Consider the following 13,326-nt stretch of genomic DNA (forward strand, 5'->3'; position numbering starts at 1 on the left):
CACAAAGAATAGGGCTGTGGGACTAATTTCAGTCACGTGTCATTGCTGTCTTCAAAGCGTAAAAGTTACGGCCGTTGACATACCAACATCTGTTTCCCTATGACCTGCACTTTGGTCAGATAAAATGTAAAAGCTTAGGCTTCTGAGATATTGTCCAGTTCAAGCCTCAAAGGAAAAAAAAAGTCTGTAAGTGCATTAAACAAACGAAATATTTTTTCCCTTAAAAAAATCCATTGGGTTGTCTTATTCGATGAATCTCTTGCAAATCTTCAAGCTACTTTTCAGTGTCTGCATGCTAATAAAATTTCTGACTCTCTTTTTCCCCTGAAGTGTCAGTATAATGCTATGCAGCTTGTGTTCTTGTTCTGGACCAGCTCCTTTCTCCTTCTTCCCTCCTGAATCCACCAACCTGCTTAAGTATACTTCTGACTTACAGATGTTCTTTAAGAATTGTATATTTAATAATTAAAGCATTTGAATGTAAGTGGTTTAATTGTAAAGTTCTATTCTTTGTATGATAAGATAGGTACATGATAGAATTCGTTAATTTTTTGTTATAGATTTTCCTTTTAATTTATATTACATTATGAACTCCTAGAGAAAGAGCAAGATTAAAGCAAATTTAAAATAAAAACACTAAAGATTGTTTTCTTAGGTTCTCTTATCAACTTTTAAGATTGATTTCTAAAATGTGATCAAGGAGACTTTTCATGTTTTTTATATCGTTCCACTTATTATTATATGAGCATTTACTGTAAAGTGTCATTTTTGAATTTCTGACTTAATTTGACAGTAGTACAAGTGTGACTGGTCCTGTAGTCCAAGAGATTTTGGAAGCAGCCCATATTAACTCAATTACATAAGCCATTAGATCAATGGGAAAATAAGGTATAGTAATCACAGAATAGAGAGCTGGTGAAAAATTGAAAAAGAAGTTCCTCACCAGAATATCAGGCTCTTTTAATCTTTTGAAGCTTTCTGCTTGAGCAAAAGTCTGATATTTGCTAAATATTGTAATTGTCGATTGTGGGATCCAATTTCATAACTTCTACAGTGGGTTTTGTGAGGGTTATTGTGAAGGTTTTAGGAGACAGATGCCTGTGGCAGGTGGGACAGTAATGGCAGTTCTGGGGCCATTAACCCCAGTGACCTGTCCAGCAGAATCAACCACTCCATCAGCAGCTGGTAGAGCACAGCTTTCTCAGATTGCTTCCAACATATTTGGATATTTACATGTCAATTTCATACCAGTAAAATAGTCAACAAATGTCCTACAATGACCCACTGAGTTATGCACGTTTATTTCCTTTTGTCTGAAGGAAATTATGTCTGAAGAGATTTCCATCAGCATAAATACTCCTTGTATGCAAGCTGCCTGGAGCTATAAATATCTGACCAGTTCCCATCTGGAAACCCATAGAAGTTTTTGTGGCTCTCTAAAATAAACCCAAGTTTCTTCTTCTTTTTTTTAAAGATTTTATTTATTTACTTTTAGAGAGATGGGGAGGGAGGGAGAAGAAGAGGGAGAGAAAGAAACATGGATGTGTGAGAGAAACATCCATCAGTTGCCTCTCGCACATCCCCAACTGGGACCTGGCCCACAACCCAGGCATGTGCTCTGACTGGGAATTGAACCGGTGACCTTTCAGTTTGTAGGCTGGCACTCAATCCACCGAGCCATATCAGCCGGGGCAAACCTAAGGGTTCTTAATTGTCATGTTTTATATCCATCAGTATCCTTCCCTTGAGATACAGAATTCAGTCTAACTCTGTTGTTTTGTTGTACTGTACTATTTTATTTTTGCTTGGTGCAGAAAAATATTTGAAACACAAGCCTTTCTCTAACAATGTACTCAGATTTAAATACTACATGCTATAATATCAATCAGGGATTTGTTAAAGCCCAGTGTGGATTGGCAGGGAAATATTAGCAAGGATAATCCACTCCTTCTAGAACACGAGAAAAGATTCTCTGATTTTAATTTTTAATAAACATTGAAATACAAAGTAGAAGAATATCAGAAGTGGAGTGAATTTCTTTGTCTTTCCTTCTTGATTTAAATTTTTTTCTTCATTTAACAGAAGAAGAAATCAAATTTTGATGAGACTAATCTGGAGAGCACCTTCTTTGAGGAAATTATTTTGAATTATCTTAAAATGTGATTCTGTGTTGTTATACCCCTGACTGGGCAAGACAGAAAGTATAAAATTGAATAGAGCATAGGAAATGAAAAATGTTTATTATTTAATCTTCTAGGACTTCACCCAGCTGGGGATCTGCTTACAGATGTGTTAAGATTAGGAAAAAAGACCAAGTTGGAAAGTCAGTAAAATATTTTTAAAATTTTAGATTCAATAATTTGGAGATTTTAGAAAACAAGGTAACTTGGTGGTTTAATTAAGTGAAATGTATAGATTTCTAATAAATAGCAAGTCAGGTTTATATTTGATTAGATTTAAAGACAACTTGCAACTAGATCTGTCCGTATGTCTGGTTCCATGACATAGATTAACAGATAATTAAACCATGCTGGCAGTTCCAAACAAACATGTGGTCGTATTTCTTTTTAATGAAGTCTATATTTTGGGCATTACTGTTAAGTGCTTATATGTCATTGCGGGTTTTATGTTCACTTGAGGCAGTGTTCTACTTAGGTTGAAAAAGACTCATAATGTGCACTTTATTAGTTCATTTCATATTGATATTTAAGTCAAGAATCCTAAACTACATAATGATAGTCAATTGTGTATTATTCATTAGCGTTCTCATATGTCCTTCTTAACTACCAAATGAATGAAAATATGTTGAAATGTTTTTTAAATTTTCTTCCTTAATATTAGATCAGTATATAATCTATAAGGCTGAACAAGAAAAACCACAATTGTGATCATTCCAATTCAAGTAGCTCTTATCCTCTGAAAATATAGCTTTATTTGGGGAACGTCAAAGCAGTCTCACGTTAAAATCCAGATACTTTCTAGTATCTTCTTTAAACACAGAGAGGAAGAAATCAATAGAGGAGGAACACATTGTCAGGAGGGACTCCAGCAGTAGACCCCAGGTATTCTGAGGGTACTGAAGTCAGACAGACGATTCAGCACCATGAGGAGTCAGGGTGCTGCTCTTTCTAGGGATGAGGAAGTAGGCAGTATGTACGTACTCTAGCTGGCCTTGGTGGGCAGAGATCACATTTACTATATAATTTAAGCTCCAGAAATTCATACAGCCTCTTCATTGTCATAAGTAAGGCTTTCAGTCACCTCTGAAAGGAAAAGAAAAAAACCTCTTGGTAACCTCCAGCATAACAGTATTAAAGTAAGACAGTGTAAACAGGCTCCCTCTCTTTTTCCTATAAATGACTGGCTAGTGAAGCTTGAGCTACTTTTCTCCTTCATTTTTCAACATAGAGAAGTATTTTAAATAGTTTACGTTTGTACAGAGGTTTCATGATTATTCTGCTTCGACTTCCGCTCTTTTCAGATCTGAACGAGTGTGGCCTGAAGCCGCGTCCCTGCAAGCACAGGTGCATGAACACTTACGGCAGCTTCAAGTGCTACTGTCTCAACGGGTACATGCTTATGCCGGACGGGTCCTGCTCAAGTATGTCAAGAATCCTGACTGTTTTCCAAGTGCTGTGGGCTTGCTTTCTTTCGTGTTGTGGTCTGGTAGTGTGAAAATGAAAGTGGCCTCCCAGGCCCTCCCCCAAACAGGATGGATGTGAGTGTGTGTTTGGGGTTTGCGGGGGAGGTATGGGTCCCTAAGGAATGGAAAATCAAAATAAGAGCTGTCCCTTTTAGATGGCTAGCATTCTTTTTACCGTGGGTGCCAGTGTTAAATTGATTAGGACATGATTTTAGAAGAAGAATAACAAAAGTAAGTGTGTTCTCTAATCTTGTTCCCTTTCGTCAATGTGGCATAGAGCTATTCCAGCTAGAAGAAGAACATTAGTGATTAGTTCAGGACTGTGAGCTGTCCGTAAAGATGGACTGTAAACTGTGTGCTGCTAGTGCATCCATCAAGCTTGTTGATCGATTAAAAACCACTCACAAATACCTTCTCCCCTCATTTTTACATTTCATTATAATAGTCTAAGGACTAACTTATGTCCCTTTCCTTGAAACTACTTCAAATAAAAAAAAAGAATTTTAAAATAAATTATTTTAGTAACATAAAAGTAGATTCCATCTGTGTCTTTGTAGGGAAGAAATGTATTGTGTGTCCTGCTATCATTTGGTTGTGTTATAAGTCAGATGATGCCCTAAATATCTCTGAGGGCCAAACATTGCATTGAGGTTGCGTTTATAGGATATCCAACAATCGATGGCTTGAATTTTATTTTTACAGAATTATCAGTTAAATTAGCTAATTATCAATTAGTTAATTATCACTTATATCTCTGAGTTGCATTTTATAAAATAAAAAAGTTTAGCTAATTTTATTCAGTATTGCATATTTAGCATGGGGCATTTTGAAATGAGGTGTTCCATGCTTAGTAACAGGAGTCAGTGATGCTGGAAAACTCTAACATGGCGCAGCCCAGTGGGAAATCTGCTGCCCCTGGAGAAAGTTAAGGTGAGGCTGAGACCATCAGGCGGATGTTTCACTTCAGACCAGCACTTAGCATGCGCAATCTGGAAACATGCCTTCTTTTTCTACTTAACTTGGCCACTGGAAAAATTTCTGGATAATCTGTGAGATCAAATTTTACATGTGCCTTTGAACTCCTCCATTGCATTAGAGGCCTGCCCCAGATGATAGCAGGGCTGGTTCCCTTCTGAATCTTCTTAATCCCTAGGGGAAGAAAGTCTTTCTCTCTTCTCCCTATTTTTGACTTTCTTTGGACTGTTGAATGATTGAGGCCTTTTTGTCTTCATTGTCGGCTGAGTGTCACGGATTTCAGGACAAGTTAGAGGCATAGTTATTTCAGTTGTGCAACTTGTTCTCTGAGTCAGCCAGTCACACTCGTTCCAGGTGCCCTGACATGCTCCATGGCCAACTGTCAGTATGGCTGTGATGTTATCAAAGGACAGATTCGGTGCCAGTGCCCCTCTCCTGGCCTGCAGCTGGCTCCCGATGGGCGGACCTGCGTGGGTGAGTTGTGAAACCCAGTGTCTCTGTCAGCAGTCTCTCTAGGAAAAGGAGGAAAAGGAAACGGGATGGGAGCGGGAACAAAAGGCAGTTGCTTACATAGGGTGATTCGCTGTCCTTCAGAAGCTATCAGTTGTCTCAGAAGAGGACCTCTCCCTGTGAATGGACTGTGGAAACCTTATTTTTTCTAAAAATGGGGGACAGGAGAAAGCTTTAGGCAGAGGGAACCACATGTGCAAAGGCATTGAAGTTTGAAGGAGCACAGTGCTCAGGGAAACAAGAGCTTGGTTTTTCTGGCACGTAAGGGGCAATGATAAAGCTGAACAGGCAGATAAGGCTAGATTGTATGTTTTTCACTCAGGAGATTTTTACCCCTGTAGATTAGGAAGGTAGTGTAGGATTGTCATTAAGAATCAGGGCTCTGGTTTCAAAGCTACCTCTACCATATACTTTTAAAAAAGATTTTATGTATTTATTTTTGTAGACAGGGGAAGGGAGAGAGGAAGAGAGGGCGAGAAACATCCATGTGTGAGAGAAACATTGATTGGTTGCCTCTCACACACACCCCAACTGGGGACCGGGCCTGGGCCTGTAACCCAGACATACCCTGACCGGGAATCAAACCGGCAACCTTTCGCTCTGCGGGGATGAAGCCCAACCAACTGAGCCACAGTGGTCAGGGTTTCTCTGCCATATATGTGCAACCTAGGTAAGAAACTTCCTATCTTTGACCTTGAGTCTCCTCATCTTTAAAATGGGAGTAATGGCATATTAAACCATTTTGAGGATTAAAGGAGCTCAAGTATGGAAAGAGCTTAGCATGGTACCCAGCATGTAGTAAGTACTCAATGAATGGAGGTATTTGGTGATTCAAGAGACATTTATTGGTTACTGTCTATATTCCAGGCACTGTGCTAAGTGCCAGGATGTGCAGTAATGGACAAAGCTGACAAGATTTTGATCCTCACAAAATTGATATTCTGTTGGGGCAGACAGAAAAAAACAAATAACCAATAAAATTACAAACAATTCTAAGTGTGAGGACTTACAAGAGAAAGAAACAGAGTTTATTTTAGAAAATAATGGTCATGGAAAGCCTTAAGCTAAGACCTGGACCATTGGCCATGTGAAGAATCAGCCAAGCGGGTGGAAAGGATGCAGGCACTGCGGTGAACAAGGCCTGCTTGAGGTCCCGGAAGAAGGCGGGCCCAAGGTGGCTAAGCACAGAGTGGGAGTATGGGGGGCAGCGGCTGGAGATACAACCAGAAAGGTAAGGGGGGTCTATTTATTACAGAGCCTTCAAGGACGTGATGAGGAATGAAGATTTAATTCAAAAAGCAAGTAGAAACAGTAGAAGAGTTTTAGGCATGACGCTAATCCAATTTTATGTTGTGATGAAATCATTTTGATGGGTGGGTGGGAATGCTGTGGGAGTGGGGTGAGATTGGCTGGGAAAAAATCAGGTTAGGAGGCCTGGGAAGTGGCAGGTTAGATGAGTTAGTGGCTCTAGGTAAAGAGAAGAGGAGACAAATTCAAATAACCTTTCAGAGGTAGAATTAACTGGGCCTGATGATTTAGGGTAAAGAGAAATAGGGCTGTCAAGGATAACTCATGTTTCAGTTCGGGCAGCTAGGTGGATGCAGGTGCAGTGCGTGCTGAGATGTGGTGGGGGGAGCCCGCAGCCTGGGCTAGGAAGATGGATCGAAGGATGGCGCTGTGGAATTTATGGGGCCTCTGGGGCAACAGCTGGATAATATTTATGATGCGTCCCTGTGTGCCACGAGGGAACTGTTTGCAGTTATTTACTTTAAAATATGCTCCATCGGAACATGTTATTGCTCCACCTAAACGACAACTGACTTGTGTTTCTAGATGTTGATGAATGTGCTGCTGGAAGAGCTTCCTGCCCTAGGTTTAGGCAGTGTGTCAACACTTTCGGGAGTTACATCTGCAAGTGTCACACAGGCTTCGACCTCATGTACATCGGAGGCAAATACCAATGTCACGGTAATAAGCCCCATCATTGCGTTTTGCCGTTTCTTCCTAAGGAGTAGAAAGGCCTCTCAATTGTGCTGATGCCGGGGATGTGGGGCTGGGAGGGTGCTGGCATCAAACAAACAGAAGTCCAGTTCAACCACTCGTTGTTCCAGGTGCACAGGTACTTTATTTCTTCTGTTTATCTGCCAGTTTTACATGGACACTCACATGGCAAAAAAAAAATTTTGTGTGTGAAACTGTATGTATATTTTTATGCCTTCATATTTATCTACTGGCCCTTGCTGGTGTGGCTCAGTGGATTGAACCCCGGCCCATGAACCAATGGGTTGCCGGTTTGATTCCCAGTCAGGGCACATGCCTGGGTTGTGAGTCAGGTCCCCAATAGGGGGCGTGGTTGAGAAATTAAAAAAAAATATCTACTCTCATACTCTCATTTATCTACCAAATAAACCTCTTCTTTTTCTCCTTCCCGGTACAGATATAGACGAGTGCTCCCTCGGTCAGTATCATTGCAGCAGCTTTGCGCGCTGTTTCAACGTGCACGGGTCCTACAGGTGCAAATGTAAAGACGGATACCACGGCGACGGACAAAGCTGCGTGTGTGAGTAACGCTCATCTCCCGGCTCTAAACTGCAGCAGGAATGCCCATGGCACAAAGGCCATTACCAGGGAAGATGAGGAACACAATTAATTTATCAAAGAAGTACAATTTTCATAACTGGTAATATTGGTCTCTGCTTTCTATAAACAAAATCACTTGTTCAGGTATTTTAAAAAATTAAAGGCTCAGTAATACATTCTATTCTTAAAAGCATTCAGTTCCTTGGCTAAAATTTCTCAGTAGCTTCCCTTTCGCTGGCAAGAAATTATAGAGTCCTCCCAGAGAACTTGATTTTCTTAAAATTAGAAATAAATGTTTGTTTGGCATTAGCACTTGATTGTGATGGTGGGAGAATCTGAATATATTCCACATTTTCGGTTCCTCTGTTTTATTATTCCTCCTAATTCTAAAAAATTCCCATATTTATTTATTTTCTCTACATTCAGTACTGTTTTGCTTTTTAAGTTTTTATAAACTCTGTAGTATGAATATATTAGCAGATAAACATGAAAAAAATGCCCTCCAAGATGAAAGCCATAATTTAGCATATGTTTCATATAACAAGAATTTATTAAATTTCTGGAGTAAAATATTTCCTGAAAATCTTGGGGCATAAAGTCATATGGATTAAGGATTTTTAAAGGGGCATGTATTCATCTGCCCCGGGAGTGTATTGTTCCAGGTAGATTAAACATTAATTGCTTTGGGTGAAGATAATCAAAGAAAGGTGTTCCACAGCTGATCTTGGTGACCTCTTAAAATTTCTTTTAAAAAAGCTATTCTATAAATTAATAAGAGGAAAGAAAAACCAACTAAAACAATATGCAGAAAATTGAATAAAAATGTTTTTGTATGAGTCAAATACTTATAAAGAAGAGATAGTAGTCTTTAGACTATTCTAAACTTGATTTTATAATATAGATGTACCATTGGGATACTTAACATAAACTTTTAAAATATAAAAATTTCTCATATTTTAAAAATGTTTAGAATATCTCTGCATTTTTAAAAATATCATTGATTGCCATTTGTTTCCACTTTACAAATACAACTTTTTTTGTTTCAAATAATACATATTTGTTACAGAAACACAAATGTAATTTTTGCATTCACCCACCAATTTGTTGAATGTGTATCATGTTCATATATGTGCATATTTGTTATTTAGAAAACAGAATGACTTACAGATGGGGAATATTTTAAATGTGAAAAGTAAGCCTAGTTGGCACATATTTTGATATATTTGGTTTTTTTCCAATTTGACGTTTTACCTTTGGGGGAAGAGATGGTTCAACACTAATTTAAACCTTTTGACTCTTTTAGATATTCCAAAAGTCATGATTGAACCTTCAGGTCCAATTCATGGACCAAAGGGAAATCTTACCATTTCAAAGGGTGATGGGGGACACAGTAATTGGATTCCTGATGTCGGAAGCACTAGGTGGCCTCTGAAGACACCGTATATCCCTCCTGTCATTACCAACAGGCCCACTTTTAAGCCAACAGCAAGACCTACACCAAAGCCAACAGCATGGCCTACCCCACCCCCACCCCCACCCCCACCCACAGAGCTCAGAACCCCTGCACCACCACCCACCCCAGAAAGACCAGTCATCAGACTGACGACTTCAGCACCGGCTGCCGCCACATCTCCAGGAGAGATGACAGTTGACAACAGGATACAGACAGACCCTCAGAAACCCAGAGGAGATGTGTTCAGTAAGTCATACCAATGTTTGCACACTTTTTGAGTTTTTGTCAGTTTTGTTGAGATATGATTAACTTACAGCCCTGTGTCAGTTTAAGGTACACAGCATGATGATTTGACTTACATACATTGTGATATGATTACCACGATAACTTTAGTTAACGTCCATCACCTCATATAAATACACAAGAATAGAAACTTTTTTCCTTGTGATGAGAACTCTTAGGATGTACTCCCTGAACTTCCCTATGAACTTCCCATTGGTGTTGACTACAGTCACAGGTTGCACATTCCATCCCTAGTACTTATTTCTAACGGGAAGTTTGTACCTTTGGACCGCCTCCACCGATTCTCCCTCCCTTGGCTCCTTCTTCTGTTAACCACAAATATGATCTCTTTTTCTGTTTTCTGCTTTAGGTTCCACCTGTACATGAGATCTTGCAGTGTTTGTCTTTCTCTTCTGACTTGTTTCAGTTAACATAACGCCCCTAAGGCTCATCTGTGTTGTTGCAAATGGCAGAATTTCCTTCTTTTTGTGGCTGAATAACATTTCATTGTATATATTATATCTACATATATACCATGTTTTCTTCCTCCATTTATCCATCAGTGGATGCTTAGGTTGTTTCCATGTCTTGGCTACTGTAAATAATGCTGCTAGGACCATGGGATGCAGATATCTCTATGACATAGTGTCTTCATTTCCTTTGGATATATTTTCAGAAATATGATTCTTGGATCATATGGTAGCTCTCTTTTTAATTTTTTGAGGAACCTCCATACTATTTTCTGTAGTGGCTGTACCAGTTCGCAATCCTGCCAACATTGCGTGAGGGTTCTTTTTTCCCTTTCACATCTGTTAACTCTTGTCCTTTTGTTGCTACATATGAGATGATATCGTACTGTGGGTTTGATTTGTATTTCCCTAATAATTAGTGATGTTGAGCATCTTTTCATATACCTATTGATCGTATCTTCTTCAGACACTTGTCTATCCAGGTTCTTTGCCCATTTTTAGTTGATTATGATTAATTTTTTTTGCTAGTGAGTTGTATGAGTTCCCTGTATATTTTAGATATTAACCCCTTATCAGATATATTGTTTGTAGATATTTCTCCCATTTCATAGAATGTCTTTTTATTTTTTTATGATTTTATTTATTTGTTTTTAGAGAGAGGACAAGGGAGGGAGAAAGAGAGGGAGAGAAACATCAGAGTGTGAGAGAAACATCGATCGATTGCCTCTTGCACGCCCCCAGCCATGGACCTGGCCCACAACCCAGGCATGTGCCCTGACTGGGAATTGAACCAGTGACCTCTCAGTTTGTGGGATGACACCCTTTCCATTTAGCTACAGTAGGCAGGGCTTGTTGACTTTTCTTTTTGTTGTTGTTATGCAGAAGCTTTTTAGTTTGATGTAGTCCACTTGTTTATTTTTTATCTTGTTGCTGTACTTTATGTGTTATCTCCAAAATACCATTACTAAGACCCATGCCAAGGAGCTTTTGACCTATGTTTTCAGGTCTTATGTCCAAGTGTTTAATCTATTTCAGGACAGTTTTTTGTGAGTGGTATAAGATGTGGGTCTAGTTTTATACTTTCACATGATTATCCAATTTTCCACTTTACTCCATTGAATATTCTTCATTTCCTTATCAAATTAGTTAATCATATATGCTTGGGTTTATTTTTGGACCCTCAATTATGTTCCATTGGTCTCTTGTGTCTTTATTTATTTTTTGCCAATACCATACAGTTTTGATTACTATAGTTTACAGTATAGTTTGAAATCAGGAATTGTGATGCCTAATATTTTGTTCTGTTTTCTCAGGGTTGTTTTGTCTTTTGTGTTAGCACATTTTTAATAAGCTCCTAATGGTGACATTTTAGCCATAGGCCATGCTGTACAAAGTGTAAGTCGTGTACCCCCACTGTTAATGTTATAAAGGGCTGAATAAAAGTCAGAGGGCTGGGCAGATAAGAACATGTGTAGAAATGACGGAATATCACAGTCCTGTAGTAGTAGATCACGTCTCCTGTCCAGTACGAGCATCTCCTAACATATTCACATTTACCTGAAAGCTCTCAGAGACGGGGAACTTACGGAGCACATACCATTTAGCTGTCCATGTGTTTAACAGTAAACACTTTTAGTGAGCTTTAGAAGGCCAAGCCCTGTATTACGCATTGAGCTGACATAGATAAAACAGAAAAGGTCCCAGTCTGGTAGAAGAGGCAGAAGATAACTGAGGAACTTTGTCAGTGGAAGAGATTTGTGTAGGACGTTCTGGGAGGAGAGAGAAGGGGACCTAATCAGTTTGGGGACAGGGAATATTTGGTGTGGGGAACTTCCTGAGTGAAATGGGGCAAAGAGGATGCAGAAAGAGAGGCATTATAGTTCACAGGGACAGTACAACAAAGGCACAGATGTAGGACGAAGCATGGCACGTGCGACAAACTACCAGTACACTGGAGGCTAGAGTTAGGGATCAATGAGAAAAACTGCACAGTTATCCCTTGTACTTTCTGAAAACTTGTGGTTAGGTCTGGAATAGGGCTAGATTAAAGAATCCCAGATTGTTAATGGGTGACTGCATAAACGGTGGTGCCACCAATGGAGACAAAGGCTATAGGCAACAAGCAAGCTTTGAAGGAGGAAGAAGTGGTTCCTTTATTACCAGACCAAAACTTGGAATTTTACCACCTTATCTGTTCCCTGTATTTTTCCATTGGTCACATTTCACTTTGTTTATTCTTAGCTGCTTTTGCGTTCAGTCCTCTCTCCTCTTTTCCTTTTGATGTTACTAGGTTCTTCTTTTTCTTTCCCCATTCCCCCATGATGGAACTAAACTTTGACCCTTTTAATTAAACACTTTTGAAAATTTTTACCAGGTTTTTACAAGGAAAAGAATACTGACATTTGTGATTTTTTAAGAGAAAAAGCTTTTTTTCCCCCTTATATGTGACTCCCAATTTAAAAGGAAATTGAGATTCTGTAAATTTGATATAGTTGTAATTGTGTATTTTGGGTACAGTTTTTAGAGGAATTAGATGGTAGATCTAATAATATATTTTATATGCACATATCTCTTATTTTTGAAAAGCATATTTTTTGTAATTTGTATCCTCCCACCTTTTCTTTTTTGTGTTTTCCCCCTTCTTTCTACCCTTCTTCCTCTCTCTCCCTCTCTCTCTCTCTCCTATCTCTTTTTCTTACTCTATTTTTTTCATCTCTTTGTGATCATACACTGGAATTTTTAATAATGATTACTTAAGTACAGTGTTTATATTATTCTGCTGCTTAAGGTAGGGTCATCAAAACTTGGCTATTTAATATAAAAAGTTCCTCTGACATAGATATCAACATTTTTCTGAATCTTTTAATGTTTTCTTTTTTAAAAGGCCTCTCCCCATTATTCTTCTCCATACCAACACACATATGAATTAAATATAACACTGAAGCTCACCAGCAGAATGTAGCAGGATAAAATTGGGGAAACGTGGAGTTCAGTGATGTTAGGGTACTCATTCTAAGGGAGTATGATCCTAAAGATAGGCCCTGGGAAAGAATTGCGCCGATCCTGTGCCAAGGCCATTGCATGCCGCAGATAGCATTGCTGCCTTTGGACACTTCTGCTAGAAATTATACCCGCCTCTCATTTCCCCTTTGGTCCCAGCTGCTGGTGAGCCTGAGCACAAATGGGCATACTTTGGACACTTCTTAATTTGCTGTCTTGGGATTTTAGGGTATATTCTGAATAAAGTAAATGTTCCAAGTTTTTAATTTAGGACAAATAACTAGTGTTAATTCACTGTGAAAACAGAGAGAAACCTTATCACTATTTTAGTTTAACACCATTTCTTTATTTAGTATTTTCTTCATTTCTGGCATAATGAATTCTTAAGATGTTTTTATTTGCCACACAGGTCT

At 38.9% G+C, this 13,326-nt stretch overlaps 1 protein-coding gene across 5 annotated transcripts in view; it reads left to right on the plus strand.

Moving 5' to 3' along the window:
• The window catches only part of NPNT (nephronectin), a 77,835-nt gene that overhangs the window by 38,910 nt on the left and 25,599 nt on the right, over positions 1-13,326 (plus strand). For all 5 annotated transcript variants that reach the window (XM_053923125.1, XM_053923127.1, XM_053923126.1 and 2 more), the window contains 5 exons: positions 3,482-3,601; positions 4,973-5,092; positions 6,962-7,096; positions 7,566-7,688; positions 9,012-9,407. In XM_053923125.1, the coding sequence (XP_053779100.1) occupies positions 3,482-3,601; positions 4,973-5,092; positions 6,962-7,096; positions 7,566-7,688; positions 9,012-9,407 (894 nt within the window). The remainder of the gene's footprint in view (positions 1-3,481; positions 3,602-4,972; positions 5,093-6,961; positions 7,097-7,565; positions 7,689-9,011; positions 9,408-13,326) is intronic.

This window comes from Desmodus rotundus, chromosome 4 (genome assembly GCF_022682495.2).
Source record: "Desmodus rotundus isolate HL8 chromosome 4, HLdesRot8A.1, whole genome shotgun sequence".
In the NCBI taxonomy this organism is placed as follows: Eukaryota; Metazoa; Chordata; class Mammalia; order Chiroptera; family Phyllostomidae; genus Desmodus; species Desmodus rotundus.